The 24,109-nt window shown below is 43.8% G+C and overlaps 1 protein-coding gene across 1 annotated transcript in view; it reads left to right on the forward strand.

The window, feature by feature from the left end:
* The window catches only part of NECAB3 (N-terminal EF-hand calcium binding protein 3), a 166,625-nt gene that overhangs the window by 128,278 nt on the left and 14,238 nt on the right, over positions 1–24,109 (forward strand). The window contains exons 6-10 of the mRNA XM_044299479.1: positions 4,772–4,908; positions 9,648–9,760; positions 10,199–10,278; positions 13,399–13,452; positions 23,496–23,608. Of these exons, the coding sequence (XP_044155414.1) occupies positions 4,772–4,908; positions 9,648–9,760; positions 10,199–10,278; positions 13,399–13,452; positions 23,496–23,608 (497 nt within the window). The remainder of the gene's footprint in view (positions 1–4,771; positions 4,909–9,647; positions 9,761–10,198; positions 10,279–13,398; positions 13,453–23,495; positions 23,609–24,109) is intronic.

The raw sequence follows: 24,109 nt of genomic DNA on the forward strand, positions 1-24,109 counted from the left end.
TGTTTTTGTGTGGTGTGACTCAGTCACTGTACTTATAGTAAACCACACTGACTGGTGATCACTAGATCCCAAGCTTTCCCCTACAGTAATATCAGATACCAAATTCCCATTTGTGAATACTAAATCTAAAATGGCCTCCTTCCGGGTTGGCTCCTCAACTACTTGCTGTAGAGATAATCCCAGTAGGGAATTTAGAATATCTGTACTCCTGGCAGAACTAGCTATTTTGGTTTTCCAGTTTACATCAGGAAGATTAAAGTCTCCCATAATGATAACTTCCCCTTCATTGTCATTTTAGCTAGTTCCTCAACTAGTAGATCATCTAATTCTTTGACTTGGCTAGGTGGTCTATATATCACACCTACAAGTGTTACCTTATGATTATCAAGCTGCAAGGTAACCCAAAGTGACTCTAAGTTGGTCTCGCTAACTTGTATCAAATTAGATTTAATGCTATCTTTCACATACAGGGCCACCCCTCCCCCCTTCTTGCCTTCTCTGTCTTTCCTGTATAGAGAGAACCATGGTATTGTTATCACTGACAGCATTCAACTCTATGCATTTCCAGGAAGGGCAACAAATAAAATCATCTCTCCAGGGCTGATATATTTTGGACAACATGATGCCTTGGAGAATAGGTTTTGTTTAGCCCTGGTCTATGGAGTAAGGGTGGAGTCACACAATGATGTGGCGGCCATGTTCATTTTGCAGACTGTAAACTACAGATCTGCAAAACACGGTGACCAGCTATGTGCACCCCACATCGTGGTGCGGCCACTTTTGTTTTTGAAAATATAATGATGAATGATGATGAAGATGAACATGAATGATCCAAGACATGTTGTGAAGGCATAGACTCAGAAGCACACGGAAGGGCTTCTGTGTGTTTTCGTGTTGCCTCCATGTTACAAAAGATAGGGCATATCTTATCATCGGTCAATTCTTGCAGATCACGGACCAATTGAAGTCAATAGGTCCGCACCAAGATGTGGGGTACACATGGCCGGTGCCTTTGTTTTACAGATCTGTGGTTTACAGTCCGCAAAACAGGAATGAGCACCACGCGGTCGTGTGAATGCACCCTTAAAGGGGTTGTGCAGTGTAAAGATGTTAATGTCCTATCCTCAGGATAGGTCATTAATATCAGATTGGTGGAGATCCGACACCCGACACCCTGCCGATTTGCTGTTTGATGAGGTGGCAGTGCTCATGCAAGTGCTACTTCAACTTCAAAATTACCTGTGTGTTATCTTGCTTCTAGAGGCCGCAGAGTGTAATTTCAACTGCAAGTGATTGGGACGAGCAATCGTAATTGCACTGTAGGGCCGATGCAAATGCATGCACAAACAACTGATCTTTGGGGGTGTCGGAAGTTAGACCCCCTCCGATCTGATATTGATGACCTATGATGAGTATAGGTCATCGATATCTATGCACTTGACATTCATTTCTTTCTCACAGAGGAGCAGATGCCATGGCCTATAAAACCTGGGGAGCTCATGGTAATCTGGATAAAGAGTTCTATGGGGTAGATTAGACAGACTATGACTCCCAAACTAACAATATAATAACATTTGCAAAGACAGGTGCACTCTGCTGTCTTACTAAACCCTCATACTGATGTTAAAATTAAGAGATTAGCCAACATATCCTACTGTGGAGGACATGTCTGAGCCCAAGCACCGCGCCAAGGTTTCTCAAGTAGCCGGGGACCTAACACTCACCTCCCTGTGCCATATGGGAAATACCAGGAGCCAGTGGGTGAATTACAGGAGCGTAAGGTCTGACTCATAGCCAACTCACCAGTTACCTCCAGCATGTAGCCATGTTTGCAATGGGAGGAGGGAGGAGTCTGCGAGTCCCACTCAAGACTGGCCGATATGGCCCAGACCTCACAGATGCACCTAAATGTAGCCTGTAGATGGAAAACAGGCACATTTAAATTGGAGTTTATACACCTCCAGGCATCTCTATATACAAACCAACAGAAAAAATGGTGTGGTGTTAAACAGGCAGGAAGTGGTCACACCCATATGTAGTTGTGCATGTGTATACAGGGGAGCAAATCCTGCACTTGTAGCCATTGCTAATGGCGATCCTCAGCAAACATGCACCTGTCCTTGCAAATGTTATTATATTGTTATATTGGTTATCACATCCACATAATTGCTATCTTGTGTAGGATGTCTATTGTGGTACTTGTCCTCCACTGTATGCATTTTTGCTGGAGATTGCTATCAGCAACGGGCTACAAGTGCAGGACCTGCACAACTGCATATGAGTTTGAGCACTTCCTACCTGTTTAACACCACGCCATTTTTTCTGTTGGTCTGTTTCCCAAACACCTACATATACCCCCAGGCAGTCAGGATACGTGACCCAAGGAGTCCTGAGTTTACCAGTTTATCCGGGCTCAGATCGGTAGTTTTCACCTTTTCTGCACCTTTTCTACAGCTATGGCTACGTTCACATCTGCTTTGGAGGCTCTTTCACATAATTCATAAAAAATGGTGGAGAAAAAAAGTCTTACATGCAAAAAACTGCATGTGTGGCTTCCGGATGGAAACCCAATGGTTCCTATCATAGTCGATGGGATCAGTTTGTCGCCGTTTGCTTCAGTTATGTGCTTTCCGTTCATTTTGTTGTTCTGCTCATATAGCAGAAATAACAGACGCTGATGTGAAAGAGGTCTGAGCCTTGAAAGCGTGAATTCAGCGAGTGTTATCAGGCAGCACGTACGCTCTGCAGATGTCTCTTGCTACATTGAGCCCATACACCCTGCAGTGGCGCATTTCAGTTCCCAATAGCATTTGTATTTTATAGCTCAGAAAATTACCGGTACTGTTATAAAAATAGCCCTTTTCTTTATCTGTGCTGAACAAAGCCCGGCTCTCTGCAGCGATAAACAGGCTGCAAGTTTGGGCAGGCGCATTTTTTTTTGACAGCAGCAAATTATCTTTAGATTTCAAAGGAACTAGTTTTTCTTAAGCCTTTGTGAAGCCTGTGATCCGACGTCAAGTGTTAAATGCTGACCATGACAATGGACACGACCTATGCGATTCTTCACTGGTCCTGCAAATCTGACAATCGTAGCTGCATCTGAAATGACATATGCAAGTCTCCAAGCACAGGCATGTCCCCTCATCGTGGTCCTGGATTACTGTCCATTGTAGAACCCATTCACACAAAATACAGACTTTCCTTTTCAGAGGTGAAACGGTATGATGGAGATTTATAAAAACTACCGCTATGGAAAAGTGGAGTATTTTCTAATAGGTGCCCTTTGAATAATAAAAAATAGCTACTTTATTGGTTGTTCTGTGCAACTATCTCCTTGCGCTAATTTTATAAATATGTCCTTATAGATTTTATTACTTAGGGTGCATTCAAACGACCGTATGTGTTTTGTGAAAATGCGGATCCGCAAAAAATATGGATGACATCCGTTTTGCATCGTTTTTTGCGGACTGGTGTGCACGTGGAAAGTATAGCCTGAAGAGCGCTGCCACACTGATGGTGTGTGGCAGCGTGCCCGGTGCTAGGACGGCAATCCTGCACACCAGCAGCTCCTGATGATTCTCATTGATAAAACGCGTTGAGCTTAGACACTAGATGTGGGAGTTTTAGCTAGCCATTTGGATAGGTAGTTCGGGAGTTGGTTCATTATCCTCTCAGGTCCATCCACATATTCACCATGTGATCGGTGACTTTAGAGAAGGTTACCACTTTGGGGCTCTCACCCTTAGGGCTGTGATTACGTCTGCCCATTTTGGGAACATAATAGCCCCCACACTTAACTTACCTGCTAAGAGATTTTTTTACCACACGGTATTATCCGGTGAACGGTGTCACCTATCTAGACACCAACAGACTACTTTTTTTTCTGTACGACCGTGTGGTCCCGAGGACACTTGAGTGGTCCTAAATTGACCCAGTGGCATCAAAGTTTTTACACTGGTCCACTCCCATTTCTCTGGACAAACACGATTTATATGTTGACAGTCCTCTGTCTTGCCCGGATTATACAGGGTTATTAAGTGCTTTTTTTGTACTTTTTGTACTTTGTGTACTTCTTGAGGGTTACTATATACACACCCCTCTTTGCTTGTTTGTGTATAACCAATAATAAAGATTTACGGTAGTTTTCATTTTTAACGCCTCTTTTATACTGTGATATTGGGGACCCGAACTTCACTTTATTATTTTCCGTTATAGCAGTCCGATGCTGCATAAGGTCAGAAAACGATCTTTTATCCTCCGTCCGTTCTAATTTGCATATCAGCTTGAAGTCAAGGGGGCAGCGGCCTCCTTGCTTCAAGTCAAGGTAACCAAGCCCCCTCTTGCCTTTGAGTGACAGCCCGTAATTCCTTTCGAAGTCTTGCGCATGCGCGGTGCCCTCTATTTTACTGTGCGATCCCATGCCCTGCCCCCTTGACTTCAAGCTGACATGCAAATTGCGCGGATGGAGGATAAAAGATCGTTTTCTGACCTTATGCAGCATCGGACTGCAGGATGAAAAGTATGATTAGTATCACACTGGCGGCTACCCTGAGGTACTGCTGGCGGGTTTACATGCATTTAGGAGGTGACAGGTTCCCTTTAAGTTTTTGTACTTTTTGGGGACAGACAATATCATTATTTCCCAAACCTGGGGGTTAAAACGACCATAAAACATTAAAATGGGAAGAAAATTTCACACATGTTTTTCATTGATTGCTATGCTTGTCCATTTGCTTCATCTAATTAATGCTTATAATATCTTATCTAACAGGACTACGAGAAAGCCAATCCCACCGAGCAGTTTGTAACCCGTTTCTTGCTGCGGGAAACAATGAATCAGTTGCATTCCCTGCAGAGCTCCTTGGAGTGCGCTCTGGAAGCTGTAGAAGCCCAGACTAGGCAAGACAGGTAGGGTAGAGTTATATTATTATTGTCTACCACCTCGAGGCACTGTTTCCTGCCGTGAGACCATTTGACCAAATTTATCCAGAACATGGTTATTCTGTGGTCGCCAATTTTTTTTTTCAGGGGAATGTAGTTATCATGAGCAATCACGCTACCAGTAGGTTGAATCATCAGGTTTGGCACACAAGTGACAGCTGAGGCAAATTGAGTTGCCAGTATGGAAAGCATCAAGAATGAGTGGACTTGATTCTGTAGCTCTTAGGCTACATGCACACGACCGTGAATACGCAAAACACGGATGGCAATTTGCGGAACGGCATGGACAGCCTTTAATATAACTGCCTATTCTAAGAATAGGACATGTTATATATTTTTTGCGGTCCACGGAACGGACCAACGGATGCAGACAGGTCCGCATCCAAGCTGCCAAAACTGCGGCTCAGATGCAGACCAAAACAACAGCCGTGTGCATGAGGCCTTATGAAGACATGTCTCCATGGTAACAGACTTCTAACAGACCCTGTGTAGTCTGACCCTTGCCATCCTTCTTCTTGCTAACTTACTGAATGTCTATAAGTAGCGAGAAGTAGGGAACAGACAGAAGGCGCTGTAGGATCAGTCAGGGTTTTTTTGTAGCCCACTACACTGAGAAGTCACATTTTCAGGACCAATAAACATGGATCATTCAAAGTAAGATTTAAGTAAGGAGTCTTATCCCTCGTTCACACGTCAGTGTTTTGGTTGGTGATTTCCATCAGTGATTTTGAGCCAAAACCAGGTGCGGCTCTAAACACAGAACAGGAGCAGATCTTTCCCTTATACCTCATGTCTGTGGAGCAGTGGTGTGCCTAAGTTGCTTGGCACCCCCCCCCCCACAGTACTTTATAAAAAATCATACCCCCTCACAGTAGTATTGCTCTCATTGTAAAACCTTCACAGTAGTTTTGTACAGATGTGTGCCCCCTAACAGTAGTTATGGCCACATTGTGCCCCCTTAAAGTACTTATCCCCTTATTGTGCCCCCCCTCACAGTAGTTATACCGTTTCTGTGCCCCTTTCACAGTAATAATCCCCATTGTGCCCCCTTCATAGTAATAATCCCCATTGTGCCCCCTTCATAGTAATAATCCCCATTGTGCCTCCTTCACAGTAATAATGCCCCTTAATAGTAGTAATGCCCATTGTACCCCTTTTACAGTAATAATGCCAATTGTGCCCCTTAATAGTAATAATGCCCATTGTGCCCCCTTAATAGTAGTAATGCCCATTGTGCCCCTTCACAGTAATAATGCCCTCTGTGCCCCCTCCATAGTAGAAATCCCCATTGTGCCCACATAATAGTAGTAATGCTCTCTGGGCTAATAATGCCCATTGAGCCCCCTGCACAGTAATAATGCCCTCTTTGCCCCTTCATAGTAGTAATGCCCTCTGTGCACTGTGCCCCTTTCAGAGTAGTATTGCCCTCTGTGCACTGTGCCGCCTCCATAGTAGAAATGCCCATTGTGCCCCCTTCACATTAGCAATGCCCATTGTGCCCCCTCCAGAGTATAAATGACCATTGTGCCCCCTCCATAGTATAAATGACCATTGTGCTCCCATCATGTTAGCAATGCCCATTGTGCCCCCTCCAGAGAAGAAATATAATAGTAATAATACCCATTGTGCCTCCTTCACAGTAATAATGCCCCTTAATAATAGTAATGCCCATTGTACCCCTTTTACAGTAATAATGCCAATTGTGCCCCCTTAATAGTAATAATGCCCATTGTGCCCCCTTAATAGTAGTAATTCCCATTGTTCCCCTTCACAGTAATAGTGCCCTCTGTGCCCCCTCCATAGTAGAAATCCCCATTGTGCCCACATAGTAGTAATGCTCTCTGTGCTAGTAATGCCCATTGTGCCCCCTGCACAGTAATAATGCCCTCTGTGCCCCTTCATAGTAGTAATGCCCTCTGTACACTGTGCCCCCTTCAGAGTAGTAATGCCCTCTGTGCACTGTGCCCCCTCCATAGTAGAAATGCCCATAGTGCCCCCTTCACATTTGCAATGCCCATTGTGCCCCCTCCAGAGTAGAAATGCTCATTATGCTCCTTCCGTGCTAGCCTGAAGGAGGGAAGAGTGCGGGGAGCTGAGGGGTGAGTGACAGAACCGCAGCTCCCTGCGCTCCAGCAATCAGCACTTCCGTCTGTATTGATGGAAGCGCTCATTGCTTCTGGACTCTGACACCCCCTGAGAGCCGGCTCCCGGGGTGGACCGCCCATCTACGCCCCCCCTTAGCACGCCACTGCTGTGGAGGCTCCGAATCCTGGTTTTAGGTCACAATCACCGATGGAAATCACTAACCAAAACACGTGACGTGTGAATGAGGCATTAGGCAGGGCTTTAGAGTGCCACTCAGTATATCAGTGGTCTATCATGATTTACTGCAGCTTTGATTCACAATCAGGTGTAATTCACAAAACGGCATCAATTCACGACAAACTGCTGCAGTTATGCCACGCAGCTCATCCGTACAGCACACTACTGCCCTGCGACACAACACGGAAACCAAGCCTTAGCCTTTACATCCGTGAAAAAAGGCGTACATGTTTCATCAGTGAATATGTCTGTGAAGGATCCATGGTCGGTCCATGTGTCTCTTTTTACCATCCGCATGTCATTCGTAATTCACTGATGTTGCTCAGCTGGAAATTAATTTCCAAAGAATCTTCTATTAGGCCTCTTGCACACGTGGAGTGGTGCAGCTGCAGCGGATTGCGGACCCATTCACTTTAATGGGTCTGCAATCCGCCTGTTCCTATCTTTTTGTGGAACAGAAGTACGGGATGAAACCCCAACGAAGCAGTCCGTAGTGCTTCTGTAGGGTTCCATTCTATGCTTCCGTTCCGCATCTCTGGATTTGCGGACCCATTCAAGTGATGCGGAATGCCCACGGAACGGCGCCCGTCTATTGTAGATCCGCAAATGCAGTCCGCAATATGGCCACGGAGTGCACGCGTTCGTGTGAAAGAGGCCTAAGTCTTCAGTGAAAAATAGACGCAACATGGACACAACACGGATGTGTGTCAGTGATTTTCACAAACCCATAGACTTCAATGGCCGTGCTTGGTCTGCATCACGGATCAAAGCAGTGCATGTCCCTATGATTTTTGTACTGACCCACGGTCAGTAGAAAGATACTGAAATGTGAACAGACACATTAAAATCAATGGGTACGTGTGCTGTCTGCGGAAAATGCGGACAGCACACGTCACTGAAAAACGGAAATGTGAATGAGGTCTTAAGGTGCCTGAACAAAGTGTGGATTATGTGTAGTTTTTACACACAGATTTTAATGTGGAAAAACCTCAGTGAAATAAAGTAGCAGCAAAGTGTAAGAAATTAGAAAAATCTCATGTGCGCTTCGCTTTTTTTCTTAGGTGCGGAAATTGACCTGATGTGCGGATTTTGAAATTTGCAGCGTGTCAGTTGTTGTGGCTTTTTCAATGGAAAGTTGAGATCTGTGGAAAATCTGCATTAGGCCTCATGCACACGACCGTTTTTTGGGTCCGCATCCGAGCCGCAGTTTTTTGCGGCTTGGGTGAAGACCCATTCACTTCAATGGGGCCACAAAAGATGTGGACAGTACTCCGTGTGCTGTCCGCCTCCGTTGCTTCGTTCCTCCGCCAAAAAAATATAACATGTCCTATTTTTGTCCGTTTTGCGGACAAGAATAGGCATGTCTACAATGGGCAGCCCGTTCCGTTCCGCAAATTGCAGAAGGCACACGGGCGTCTTCTGTTTTTTGCGGATCCGCGGACCGCAAAAAGCGGCACGGTCGTGTGCATGTAGCCTTAAATCCGCACCATAAGTCCTCATGCACACAACCGTTTTTTGGGTCCGCATCCGAGCCGCAGTTGTTGCGGCTTGGGTGCGGATCCTTTCACTTCAATGGGGCCACAAAAGATGCGGACAGAACTCCGTGTGATGTCCGCATCCGTTGCTCCGTTCCGTGGCTCAGCAAAAAAAATATAACATGTCCTATTCTTGTCCGTTTTGCGGACAAGAATAGGCATGTCTACAATGGGCCGCCCATTCTGTTCCGCATATTGCGGAAGGCACACGGGCGGCTTCCGTTTTTTGCGGATCCGTGGTTTGCGAACCGCAAAAAACTTGATAAATAGTGCAGATTTATATGCTGTTTTGGTGCGGATTTCATGCAAATTTTTGGTGGGTGAATGCACATAAGATCCGCACTAATTTCCATGTGGATTTATATGCATTTCTGCACCGTATCCGCACCAAAGTCCACAATTTCTAACAATGGTTTTTGGTGCGGTTTTGCCGTAGATCTCACAATTCATTGCAAAAGGGTGAAATTCTCCGCTAAAACCGCAAACATGATTGACATCCTGCAGACTTGGAAGTCCACGCAGCAGATCAGTTTCTGCACAGAAGTCTACATGAGATTTTTGTAATCTCCGCCACTTTGCTGGTACTGTACTGTGCTGCATTTTTTCCACACGCGAATCCACGCTGTAAAACTGCACGTATTCCACAACAGGTGGTCTTATAGTCAGGAATCCGCTACATACTCATACATACACATATTTCGTATAGCATGGTCCCTAAGGCGTTGGTTTTGTAGCAGATAATTGCATATAATACAATACTTAGACGTTGATATAAGATGTCCTGAAATCTTTGTGGTGATGTCGCTCTTAAATGTGCATCTAATTCTTGCTTCTTTTGTCCTATTCAAGACAGGATGTTGCAAAGCTAGAGCCTAAGAGGGTTGCGCGCAAATGCAGTCGCCGTACCGACAAGTCCTCCAGCCTTGCACCAACAGATGCCTATTCGGCTCTCCTGAGAACAGGTACATGTTCACCTCACTGTATACGGGTTGTTGGCTTCTCTCTGACCTCCTGCACACGAACGTGTGTGCCCCTTTGCCGTATTGCGGACCGCATTTGCGGATCCGCAATACACGGGTGCCGTTCACGGATGCGGACCCATTCACTTCAATGGGTCCGCAAATCCGGAAATGCGGAATGGTGCAGGGCGGAAGAACGGAACCCTATGGGAGCACTACGGAGTGCTTCCGTGGGGTTTTGTCCCGTACTTCCGTTCTGCAAAAAGATAGAACATGTCCTATCTATTTGCGGAACGGCGGGATCGCGGACCCATTAAAGTGAATGGGTGTGCGATCTGCTGCGGCTGCCCCACGGACGGTGTTCGTGCATTGCAGCCCACAGGGCGCACACGTTCGCGTGCAGGAGGCCTAACTCTGTATCTATGGCCCTGTCTCCGGCAGGTGTGCTGTCAGATGGCGACACTCAGTGGTCGGTACAGATCAATCGCTTGGAGCAGCTCATCGACAAGCTGGAATGTACGGTAAGTGATAACATCAGCTTCATGCCAGGTACATATACAGCGCTGCTTGAACATTTGTGAACCCTTCTAAATTTCCAGAATTTCTGCATATATTGGACCTAAAACTATGTCACATTTGCATACAGGTCCTAAAAGTAGATAATGGTAACCAAACCTAACAAATGAGTCAAAAATATTTGACTTGGTCATTTATTTATTGAGGAAAATGATCCAATATCACATGTCTGTGACTGGCAGAAGTATGTAAACCTTGGTTTTCGGTATCTGGTGTGACCCCACCTTGTGCAGCAATAACTGCGACTACGTTTCTGGTAATTATTGATTAGTCCTGCACATCGGCTTGGAGGAAATTTAGCCCGTTCCGCCATACAAAACAGCTTCAGCTCTGTTATGTTGGTGTCTTTCCTGACATGAACTGCTCGCTTCTGGTCCTACCCCAACATTTCTACTGGATTAGGGCTCATGCACACGAACGTATTTTCTTTCCATGTCCGTTCCATTTTTTTTACGGACCGTATGCGGAACCATTCACTTCAATGTGTCCTCTTGCACACGACCGTATGTATTTTGCGCTACGCGAAAAACGGATCCGCAAAAAATACAGATGTCCGTGTGCATTCCGTATTTTGTGGAACAGAACAGCTGGCCCCTAATAGAACAGTCCAATCCTTGTCCGTAATGCGGACAATAATAGGACATGTTCTATTTTTTGTGAAACGGAAATACAGAAATACGGAAACGGAATGCACATGGAGTACCTTCAGTTTTTTTTTTGCGGACCCATTGAAATGAATGGTTCCGTATGCGGTCAGCTAAAATACCGGAACGGAAACGGAATAAAAAAACGTTTGTGTGCAAGAGGCCTTACTCCGTGTGCATTCTGTTTCCGTATGTCTGTATTTCCGTTCCGCAAAAAAATAGAACATGTCCTATTATTGTCTGCATTACTGACAAGGATAAGACTGTTCTATTAGGGGCCAGCTGTTCCTTTCCACAAAATACGGAATGCACATGTCATCCGTATCTTTTGTGAATCTGTTTTTTGCGGACCGCAAAATACATACGGTTGTGTGCATGAGCCTTAAGGTCAGGATTTTGATTGGCCATTCCAAAACTTTCACTTTATTCTTCTTTAACCATTCTTTGGTAGAACGTTCTCTTGAGGATCAGCTCGTGGACAGATGTCCTGACATTTTACTTCTAAATTTCCTGGTATAATTCAGAATTCATTGTTCCATCAATGATGCTGTAGCAGGCCGTCCTGGCCCAGATGCAGCAAAACAAGCCCCAAACCATGACACCACCACCACCGTGCCTCACAGATGGGATGAAGTCTTTATGCTCCCATACCTCTAATAAAACTTCTCATTTAAATCAAAAAATTCTCATCAATTTTTTACTCCGTTATGGTGTTATGTGGTTTATTTTTCTATTGTTTATTTTTATTCTTGGTAAAGGAGGTTGATTTCAATTTTGATACATGTTTTATTTTTTATATTTTAAAAAACTTTTTTAAACTGTTTTTTAGCCCCCCCCCCCCCCATCCAAGGGCCAACCAACATGCAGTCATCAGCCATATCTATTTATCAATAGGATTGAATGCATTGAATAGAAAATTCGGTGTATTTCAAGGTAGTGCTGCCTACATTGGGATATACCTTTGATAGGCTTCAGAGCCTACATCAGGCTCCAGCCTATCGTTACCAAGAAACAGCTTTCCTGATCTTAGTGAGGGGAAGCTGTTCCAGGCGTGGGTGAGGGATGCTCCCAGCTTTTACCATTCAGATGCTGTGGTCACAATTGACCACGGCATCTGAGGACTTAGGCCTGTTTCACATTGACGGTACTCGTTCTGGCAGGGGAACAGCCTGTTGGATCCGTAACTACAGTGTACATCCGTGAGCTGCGTGCAGCGGTTCTTGTCCATCCACCTTTCGGCATATTTGCCGTTCTGTGGCCGGATCTACTCCGCTCACAGATGTACACTGTAGTACGGATCCAGCAGGCTGTTCCCTGAGTAACGGGTGAAAGTATCCTTAAATGTCTGAGATCTGCTTTATCACCGACCGTAGACATTAGCCCTGGGTCTTTGCTGTTTGAAACGACGGCTATGGTGCCGACTGCGCTTGTGAGTGGGTGCTGTATTTTTGGTAAAGACTTTATTCCACCTGACTGGTTGACAGGGGGTTAAATAATAGTTTTCTCCATGAAATAACAATTCTGACACATCTTTTCTAAGAGCTCTGCATTGTGCTGTTCCTCTGTTTTTCCTCTTAGGCCTCATGCACATGAACGTATTTTCTTTCCGTGTCCGTTATGTTTTTTTTGCGGACCATATGCGGAACCATTCACTTCAATGAGTCCACAAAAAAACCGGAAGTTACTCCGTGTGCATTCCGTTTCCGTATGTCCGTATTTCCGTTCTGCAAAAAAATAGAACGTGTCCTATTATTGTCCGCATTACGGACAAGGATAGTGATGTTCTATGAAGGGCCAGCTGTTCCTTTCCGCAAAATACGAAATGCACACGGATGTCATCCGTATTTTTTGCGGATCCGTTTTGCGGGGGTTCAGTAATCCATCCCTGTGAGAGGACTGTCTGTGGACCCTGCTTAGAGGAGCTGTGCTGTCCGTGCTAGATGATAGAGGGGGATCTTTTCAACGCAGGCTACAAATTTGTAGGATTTACTCCACATCTTCTCACTTGAACAGCAGAGTTAGAACTTGGGAAACAGGCTGTTTTCACACAGTCAGTGTTTGATCAGTGATTTCTTTCGATCAGTGATTGTCAGCCAAAACCAGGAGTGGAGGCTACATACAGATAAGGTATAACGGAGAGATCTGCGCCTTTTCTGTGTTCTTGACCAAACGCTGACTGTGTGAAAGCTGCTCTGACCCTGGATAGGTGCCGTCTTGCTGAAACGGAAACCTTCCCCCACTACAATGGAAGCCATATTCCCTTTTTGCTGGGAGCCAGGAGCAGATGCGCACCACTTTTCAGCTAATCTTTGCAGGTACTTACGGTAGAAGGAATAGTGTCTCATTATGGTTGGGTTTCTCCAATGTATCTTTTATGTCATTTATTAGACATAATTTTTAGAACTTTTTTCTTGCATGCAGAGTCCGAGGCTACATCCGTTGCAGGAAGATGTGACTTCTTGTACGACACAGATGGTACGTTGTCTTCAGGATTAATTATCAAAGTAATGAGAATTAAGTGACATCTGCCAAATAGAAAGATGAATAATCCCTTTGTGGTTAAGGGAAATGTGACAAATCAGATATATAATAATTGTTCTTAAAGGGATATATTTCACTTTCTGCAAATAAAGGTTATTTCATGTATAATTAAACATTATACAATTTTCTAATATATTTTCTGGATCAATTTCTCATTAGTTTCAAGATCGCTGCTTGCAGTCATTCAATATGAACCTTTATTGTTTACTCCCAGGGAATAAAAATCTGCCCTAGTCATGCCATGGACACACAGCTACAGGACTGATTACAGCTACTATGTATTTTTAGAGCATTTGTGTGAGCATCGCCTGACCGGGACACATTTTTATACCCTGGAAGTAAATTATGAAAGTTCCTATTGAATAACTGCAAGCAGAGATGTTGACTAGAGATAAGCAAATTTTTTCAAAATTCGATTCACTGGTTCAGCTTTTTCATTTTATTCGCTTTGATCTGAATATATTTGTGACGAAATTCGTAAAAAAAAGTTTCCTGGCTGCAGAGAGCCTGTGTAATGGTGTAGAACACTGTGCCTTGCAGTAACACACATAGGGAGTCTGCTATGGTAGTGAAACAATACTGTGAGTAAGTATGACATGCAGATGACAGGAGTCGCTCTTAGAATCACTGCACACTTCACTTATTTGGGCAGTTTCAGTGCCAAAACTGACCAAATAACTCAAGTATGAACTCAGCCTTACAGGTCAATGTTAGCGCCAAGAAGAAGTGCACTACTCTTACACCGTCGTCAGCTGATTCCACATAGATGTCTACAGAACCTGTTCTATTAAACGCTTATACAAGTAGAGCCCCACTGACAGCGTGAAGAGGGTGTCAGCAGTAACTTTGTGTTGACGTCACTGATTATTTTGCCCTTCCTCTGATCCGTCAGAACAATAACCCCAAAAAAACGGATCCTGTCTGTGGAGCATCCGCCTTCACTTGGTCAGCATTTGTTTAGTAATCCATCAGTATTGCTAATGCCAAAAAAACAGGAGTGGATCCAAAACAGAAAATTTGCATGTCTTCTGTGTTTTGTACCCACTCCTGCTTTTGGCTACTAAATCATAAACCAATTCTGATGGGACCATACAGGTCTTACAAATGATACACAGAGAGGATCAGTTGTGCGTCTTATTTTTCCTTCCTTGTGACGGATCAGAAGAAGGGTCAAATAAATTATGATGTCAGCCAAGCCAAAAAGGCTAAATAGTGGCCCAGTCATGAAGTGGGGAGGGTGGGAATAGCATTAGAAGTCCACAAAGTGGCCCTATGACATAGTGGTGAGGTACAAGCAGCATAAGGAGACCACAGAGTGGCAAAATGACAGACTGTGGAGGTGGTGGCATCAGCAGCATCAAGAGGAGGCCACAGAGTGGCACAATGACAGTGTGGAGGTGGCGACAGCATCAGGAGGCCACAGAGTGGAAAGGTGACATAGTGTGGAGGTGGCAGCAGCATGAGGAGGCCACAGATTGGTCCTATGACATAGTGGTGAGGTAGAAGAAGCATGAGGAGACCACAGAGTGGCACAATGGCAGTGTGGATGTGACGGCAGCATTAGGAGGCCACAGAGTGGCAAGGTGACATAGTGTGGAGGTGGATGCAGCATGAGAAGACCACAGAGTGGCAAGGTGACATAGTATGGAGGTGGCAGCAGCATCAGGAGACCACATAGTGACCCGGTGACAGAGTGGGGAGGTGGGTGGCAATACCAGTACCAACTGAAGATGGTGGGTGAAAGAAGGAGCACATGGCATCAGATGTGTGGCATCAGGCAGGTGGCTGCATCAGAATAGTAGCTGAGGCAGGTAGCCAGAAGAAACCGGTCTCTTTTTTAAAAGTGTTGGTGTGGCACCATGGATGATCTAGTCTGATGCATCAGGCATTGAAACATAGAAACATAGAATGTGTCGGCAGATAAGAACCATATGGCCCATCTAGTCTGCCCAATATACTAAATACTATGGATAGCCCCTGGCCCTATCTTATATGAAGGATGGCCTTATGCCTATCCCATGCATGCTTAAACTCCTTCACTGTATTTGCAGCTGCCACTTCTGCAGGAAGGCTATTCCATGCATCCACTACTCTCAGTAAAGTAATACTTCCTGATATTACTTTTAAACCTTTGCCCCTCTAATTTAAAACTATGTCCTCTTGTAGCAGTTTTTCTTCTTTTAAATATTCTTTCCTCTTTTACCTTGTTGATTCCCTTTATGTATTTAAAAGTTTCTATCATATCCCCTCTGTCTCGTCTTTCTTCCAAGCTATACATGTTAAGGTCCTTTAATCTTTCCTGGTAAGTTTTATCCTGCAATCCATGTACTAGTTTAGTAGCTCTTCTCTGAACTCTCTCCAAAGTATCAATATCCTTCTGGAGATATGGTCTCCAGTACTGAGCACAATACTCCAAATGAGGTCTCACTAGTGCTCTGTAGAGCGGCATGAGCACCTCCCTCTTTCTACTGGTAATTCCTCTTGCTATACACCCAAGCATTCTGCTAGCATTTCCTGCTGCTCTGTGACATTGTCTGCCTACCTTTAAGTCTTCTGAAATAATGATCCCTAAATCCCTTTCCTCAGATACTGAGGTTAGGACTGTATCACTGATTTTATATTCTGCTCTTGGGTTTTTACGTCCCAGGTGCATTATCTTGCACTTATTAACATTAAATTTTATTGCCAGATTTTTGACCATTCCTCTAGTTTTCCTAAGTCCTTTTCCATTTGGTGTATCCCTCCAGGAACATCAACCCTGTTACAAATCTTTGTATCATCAGTAAAAAGACATACCTTACCATTGAGGCCTTCTGCAATTTCGCTGATAAAGATATTAAACAATATGGGTCCCAGAACAGATCCCTGAGGTACCCCACTGGTAACAAGACCTTGGTCTGAATATACTCCATTGACTACAACCCTCTGTTGTCTGTCCCTCAGCCACTGCCTAATCCATTCAACAATATTGGAGTCCAAGCCCAATGACTCCACTTTTTTGATAAGCCTTCTATGTGGGACAGTATCAAAAGCCTTACTAAAGTCTAGATAAGCGATGTCTACTGCACCTCCTCCATCTATTATTTTAGTCACCCAATCAAAAAAATCAATAAGATTAGTTTGACATGATCTCCCTGAAGTAAACCCATGCTGTTTTTCATCTTTCAATCCATGGGATTTTAGATGGTCCACAATCCTCTCCTTAAGTATGGTTTCCATTAATTTCCCCACTATTGATGTCAGGCTTACTGGCCTATAGTTGCCCGATTCCTCCTTACTACCTTTCTTGTGAATGGGCACAACATTTGCTAAATTCCAATCTTCTGGGACAACTCCTGTTGCCAGTGATTGGTTAAATAAATCTGTTAATGGTTTTGCTAGTTCACCGCTGAGCCCTTTTAATAGCTTTGGGTGTATCCCATCAGGCCCCTGTGACTTATTTGTATTAATTTTAGACAGTTGACTTAGAACCTCTTCCTCTGTAAAGACACATGCGTCAAAAGATTCATTAGTCTTCTTTCCTAACTGAGGTCCTTCTTTTTCATTTTCCTTAGTAAAAACTGAACAGAAGTATTCATTGAGGCAGTCAGCTAGTTCTTTATCTTCTTCCATATACCTTCCTTTAGTTTTTAATTTAGTAATTCCTTGTTTTAGTTTCCTTTTTTCATTTATGTATCTGAAGAATGCCTTATCGCCTTTTTTCCCTGACTGAGCTAATTTCTCTTCTGCCTGAGCTTTAGAAGCTCTTATAACTTGTTTGGCCTCTCTCTGCCTAATCTTATAAATTTGTCTGTCATCCTCATTTTGTTTTTTTTATAATTCCTAAGTGCTATCTTTTTGTTTTTAATAATTTTGGCCACTTCTGCTGAGTACCACAGTGGTCTCTTCCTTTGTTTGCTTTTACTGACAAGCCTAATGCAATTTTCTGTTGCCTTCAATAGTGCCACTTTTAAGTAGTCCCATTTCTCCTGGACTCCAATGAAACTGTTCCAGTCTGATAGGGACTCGTGTACCACTAATCTAATTTTAGAAAAGTCAGTTTTTCTAAAATCTAAAACTTTTGTTTTTGTGTGGTGTGACTCAGTCACTGTACTTATAGTAAACCACACTGACTGGTGATCACTAGATCCCAAGCTTTCCCCTACAGTAATATCAGATACCAAATTCCCATTTGTGAATACTAAATCTAAAATGGCCTCCTTCCGGGTTGGCTCCTCCACTACATGCTGTAGAGATTATCCCAGTAGGGAATTTAGAATATCTGTACTCCTGGCAGAACTAGCTATTTTGGTTTTCCAGTTTACATCAGGAAGATTTAAGTCTCCCATAATGATAACTTCCCCCTTCAATGTAATTTTAGCTATTTCCTCAACTAGTAGATCATCTAATTTTTTGACTTGGCTAGGTGGTCTATATATCACACCTACACGAGTTACCTTATGATTATCAAGCTGCAAGGTAACCCAAACTGACTCTAAATTGTTCTTGCTAACTTGTATCAAATTAGATTTTATGCTATATTTCATATACAGGGCCACCCCTCCCCCCTTCTTGCCTACTCTGTCTTTCCTGTATAGAGAGAACCCTGGTATTGATGTATCCCAGTCATTACTCCCCTTGAACCACGTCTCAGTAACAGCCACTACATCTATATTCTCAGATGCCATTATAGCCTTAAGTTCATTGATCTTATTCCCTAGACTGCGAGCATTTGTAGACAAGACTCTGAGCTTGTCATTTCTTAACCTTTGTGCTACTGGCCTCTTCTGATATTGTTCCGGGGGGCAGTCGGACTGCTGGATTATCACTCTTTTGCCCCCCTTTCCTAGTTTGAATGCTTCTTAGCAAATACTTGGAACTGTTCACCGAGGACATTCGTTCCCTTGAGAGAAAGATGCAAACCATCTTTCTTGTACAGTTCTTTTCCATTCCAACAAGAGCTAACATGAGACACAAAGCCAAACCCTTGGTTCAGACACCATTCACCAAGCCATACAGTGGGCGGAAATCCTGGCTGATCTACGCCTGATTCATCTTGACAAAGGTCAGTCTCTCCATATTTTGGGTGGACAGGCGAGTTCTTCCTGGGGTAACTATGGCCCCCGCCGCACTAAACACCTGCTCTGATGCCACACTACTGGCTGGGCAGGACAGCTTTTCCAGGGCAAACTCTGCTACTTGTGGCCACAAATCCAGTTTGGCTGCCCAGTAGTCCAGCGGATCTTCAATGTTGGGTGGCAGGGTGCTGTCCAAGTATGCCACCACCTGCTGGTTAGGTCCTGCTCCAGGTCTAGCTGCTGCTGCTGGTGAGCACTAGTTTCTTCACTAGGCGGGTGAAGAAAGCAACTCTAGACTCAAGTTGCTGCTGATGGAGCTGGAACTGCTCCTACCCCCCCATCCTGCCACAGCAGCCATGGCAGAGGAACGTGAGCGCAGAGGGCCCCCCTGGTCAGAGGATGGACGATGGAACAGATAGGCAGCGGCCAACTGACTACATAGGATGTCTCTATAGTAGTTCAGTTTGTGCTTCCTCTCAGCGGGTGAAAAAAGGGCCCCATTTTGTACCGGTAGCTAGGGTCCAAGAAGGTGGAGAGCCAGAAGTCATTCCTCTGCCGAATGGTGACAATTCGTCAGTCACTACCCAAGCAAGCGAGCATACATCGGGCCATTTGTGCAAATGACTCGGAGGGACTCCCTGCCTCCATCTACACTGCATATTGCCACTGTGTGTCTGGGTCCTTTGCCTTGTCTTCTTCATCACCCTGTAGCTCCTCTGGCTACTCCTGCTCCTCCTCTCCTGTCCTGTGTGTGTAAAAAACCACCTATTCCGCTACACATTGCGTGTGCTCCAATGCCCTCCTCCTCCTCCAGTTCAGCCCCCACAGGGCTCATGTGGTCATAAAATCTAGGCTCCACGTTTCCAGTCCCCTGACCAGCCAGATTTACCAGCATCTGTTCCAGGACATGAAGCAGTGGAATGACATCGTTCATCGCATAGTCCTGGTGACTGACAAATAACGTGGCCTCCTCAAAGAGCCTGAGCAAACGGCAGGTGTCATGCATGAGCTGCCACTGGCTGACATCGAAGTTACACAGAGGAGTACTCCTGTCCGCTTGGATCATCGAGAAATCGTTTATGGCCTTTCTCTGTTTGTATAGTCGGTCCAACATATGGAGGGTGGAATTCCAATGGGTGGAAACGTTGCATATCAGCCTTTGTTGGGGGATGCCATTCTGCCGCTGCAGGAGGGTGTGGTGTATGAGTGGCTGAAGTGCATGCAAAGTTTCCTGGCCATTTTTAGGATGTCTTGCGGATGGGTGGAAGACTTCAGGAACCGCTTTACAACCAGATTGAACAAGTGTGCCATGGAGGGCGCATGGCTCAGCCCTCCTTGACGCAGTGCCGACACCATATTCTTCCCGTTGTCGGTCACCATGGTTACGATTTTTAGTTGTAGCCCAGAAAGCCAGGATTCGATTTGTTGATGAAGGACACAGAGCAGTTCTTACCCTGTGTGACTCAGTTCGCCCAAGCAAACTAGGTGCAGAACAGCATGAGAGTGATGAGAGGGGTCGCACATGGCTTGCATACACCACATGCCTCCAACATAATTCTTGGATCTCTTCATGAAAATAATGTATTTGCTGTAAATCACGAGAGGGCATAGTTGGAGACATTGACTTCACAAGAGATACAGAGCAGCGGAGTTTGCTTTAAAATTTCACCACTTCGTAATTCGGCCCATACAGCAAAAGGAGGTGAATAATCACCCATCAATTTTCCCAATAAAAACATGTTTGAAATTAAAAATGTCACCACTTTGTAATTCGGCCCATAGCAGAAGGAGGTGTACAATCACCCATCAATTTTCCTAAAAAAGCCAGTTTCACATAAAACATGTCACCACTACGCAATTCGGCCCATACCGCAAAAAGGGCTTTACCACGTATAACTGCACCACTGAATGGCAAATAGGCCCTTGTTTTTTTCCACTTTGACACTACACAAGGCTTTTCAACATGTAAGTGCAACGCTGAATGGCGAATATATTTTTCTTTTGTCCACGAAGTCCTTTTGTTATGGTTTTGCACAGGGAGCAAGAATGTTATGCACAATTCTGATGGAACTCCTGATCTTAAGAAACTGGACCTGGACTCCAAAGCAGAGGCTCTCCTGTCATGTCTTGTGTGCTGCGGAGATTGAATGCAGACGGAGCAGATAAATACACATGAATATTTTCAACTTACTGAAGCTGCTTGATTTAATTGTGAATAGATGGTAAAGGCTGCTGGTGTGTTGTCATCAGCGTCTTCATTATGTTTACTGCAGGACCCACGACAATGTAATTCGGTCCATACAGCAAAAAACATGTTTGAAATAAAAAATTTCACCATTTTATAATTAGGCCCATACAGCAAAAGGAGGTATTTTTATTTCGCAAACAGGGCTTTAGAATATATCACTGCACCGCTGAACGGCAATTAGGCCCTAATTTTTTATACTTTTACACAACACAAAAGGCTTTTTAACACATAAGCGCAACGCTGAACGGCGAATATATTTTTATTTTGCCACTAATACACGGCAAACAGGGCTTTAGAATATATCACTGCACCGCACAAGGGCAAACATATTTTTCTTTTGACACTAATACTCAGCAAAAAGGGCTTTACAACATATAACTGCACCGTACAAGGGCAAATAAGACATACTGTTGAAATATTTCCTTGTAATACATCCTGTTAATGGCTATATCAAACAGCACTTGTACCCCAATAACAAGAATGGTTTGCTGGAATTACAGAGCTGTATAATGGCAATTTGGATCCCCAGTCAGTGCTTCAAGGTGTAATAGGATTGTTCCTATTACCCGGTCTGTAACCTCCACTACTGAACCCTGTTCTACATAAATGCTGTGGAACGATTCCTCCCTATCCTTTCCCTGCATTTATACAGCATAAATCAGGTTTCACCACAATCAAGTCTTTTCTATCACTGTTCCTAGCGCCTGCAGACATCTCTCCCTGCACTAAGTACACTGGTAAATGTCGGAATCTAAGATGGCTGCCGCTATTTATAGGGCGGTGACGTAACAGGGCTGGCTGGCTGCATGCATGGCATTATGGGTGATCCTGCCTTCCCAGAGTTCCTTTCTCCATGTCCTCACACGTGCAGCAGCCATTTTAGGAAAAAATGCAATTCGTTACCACGAAGCGCGAGGAAATTCGGCTTCAGTGCGAATCAAATTTTTCCTGAAATTCGGAACGAATTCCACTTCATCAGCTTCGATTTGCTCATCTCTAATGTTGACATTGGAATACCATGCCATGACTGATGTAATCTATTTCTAACAAATGTAGAACCAGCCCTGTACTTCACATGGATCTAGATATCTCCCCATTCATTGCTCTACTTGCCGTGCTAGATATATTTGGAGCTGGTAGCCCAGGAGGCATGTCCTTTCTCAGGGGACATGTCCTCTCTCATGTCTTTTCCGCTGCAGCTCCCTCCCTGCAATCACAGCTTCTAACATTAGATACTGCTGTTGGCTGTTGGAAGATGGAACTGAGTATGTGTGACCACCTTAATAGGTGAACATGCATGTTACTATCAGATTAAACACAAGTGGGAGCTATTTTAATGAAGTTAAGAGAATATCTCACAACAGGAACATTTTTTTTAAAAGAAAGTACAATGCAAAAGTACCTAGTTTTCCATGCTGAATTATATTAAAGGTGTTATCCCATTTTTAATGTAAAAAAATGAAAATCAGATATCATATAGCACATGACAATCTCTTTCTAACTAAGCTAAAACCAGTCCTGTACCTCACATGGATCCAGAGATCTCCCTATTCATTGCTCTGCTAGATTTATATCAATCTGGCAGCTTAAGGGGAGTGTCTTTTCTGCTTCAGCTAAGGGGGTGTGGCCATGCTCTCCCTATCACAGCTCAGGAGGCAGTTGAAGGAGGAAACTAAACATGTGCGGCCATCTCAGTGAGCAGGACAAAAAAATAAGGAAAAAGAACAAAGAGCAGGTGGCACACCTACAGATATATTTTATTAAATAACTCACTGGCTTTATAACATTTTTACTTACATTTAATTACAGAAGTATTCAAATCCAGGTGCTGGTTTGAAAACTGTAGAATATTTTTTGTGGGACAACCCCTTTAAAATATTATTTGATAAAGACAACCTTCATTGTATCTCATTAAAGCTATTAAAGACACAAAGCTTCAATTTGATGCGACCCTTCTGCACCACACTCAGAAAGCTTTGAGATGAATCCAGGCAAATTGCCAGGACCAGATGGATTTTCACCAATGTATTAAGTTTAAGGATATTTTAGCTCCCCAATTAAAAAGTGCAATTATGCAAAATTTTATACAACGGGGCACATTGCCTACAGACATGCTCATTGCTTTTTTTACAGTAATTCCTAAACCTACCTGATAAGGGTCACTCTAGTCCTGCGAACTATCGTCCCATCTCCTGCCTTAATGTTGACCTTAAACTTTTTACATCCATACTACCTAATCACATTAATCGTTACCTCCCCACTGTAGTACATTCTAAATTGGTAGGGTTTATCCTGGGTTGGCAAGCACCTGGGAAAATTTTCCCTAGTCACCACCTGTGTACTTGCTGGGGCTTAAAACCACCGACGTGCGGTATTTGGGCCTTTTTCCATACTATATTTCTCATGTAACTCACATTGCAGATTATGTTCCTACTAATATTCAACCATTTTGTTCTTATACTGCTCTTTCAAATCATATTTGGCATTGTCCACTGCTATTGGATGCTTTTGCTTTTGTTCTTACTATTTTACCTTACTATTTGATGGTGGCACATATTACATATGGGAGAAAAATAAAGCTGATATTAGGTGGTGGGCTCTGAAGGACATGTGGTCATGAATGACTATATCCTTGTTTTGTGAAACTATTTTTGAAACTTTTTATATTTTAGGAGATCCTGGTGGCCCAGAGACAGCTTCCAATCAATGGAGTCTATATGGATCAGTTCAAAGTGTCACTGAAGAGTTACAGTGAATTCACGGCCACCCAAGAACACTGCTTACAGTAAGTCCACCTGTCTTTCATTTTGCCTAATTCCAATTGGTTCAGTTATATCATTGCTGTAGTAAGTGCCAGAAAGTAAGAGTATTTCACATTGTTAGACGATTAGGTAGATGGGCTGGAAATGTTGTCAATTCCCTTCCCCCAGTTTTACTAGTAGCGCAGTACTTAGCAATCTACAAAAATAAGTACCTGCCCTAAAAATGTAAAACATTTTCAGCATTTTGTATCAAGAATAAAAGCTAATGTGTTATCTTACCGTTGATTTGCTAACAATTGATCTAGACTTTGCCACTCGGCAAATGAATTGAGGGACCTGGTGGTGGAGAATAATGTGTTCATGTTAGAAATTCTATGAGATACATATCGCCCAGTATCGTCAAATGCAAATTGTCATGGATATGTGTGAAACATAATCTGATTTTCTTTTAAGATTTTCTTTTAGTTGCCATGATGACAGGGATTTGGGGAGCCAATCATGACTTGGTCCTCCTAACAAACAGT

Source organism: Bufo gargarizans, chromosome 6, assembly GCF_014858855.1.
Source record: "Bufo gargarizans isolate SCDJY-AF-19 chromosome 6, ASM1485885v1, whole genome shotgun sequence".
NCBI lineage: Eukaryota > Metazoa > Chordata > Amphibia > Anura > Bufonidae > Bufo > Bufo gargarizans.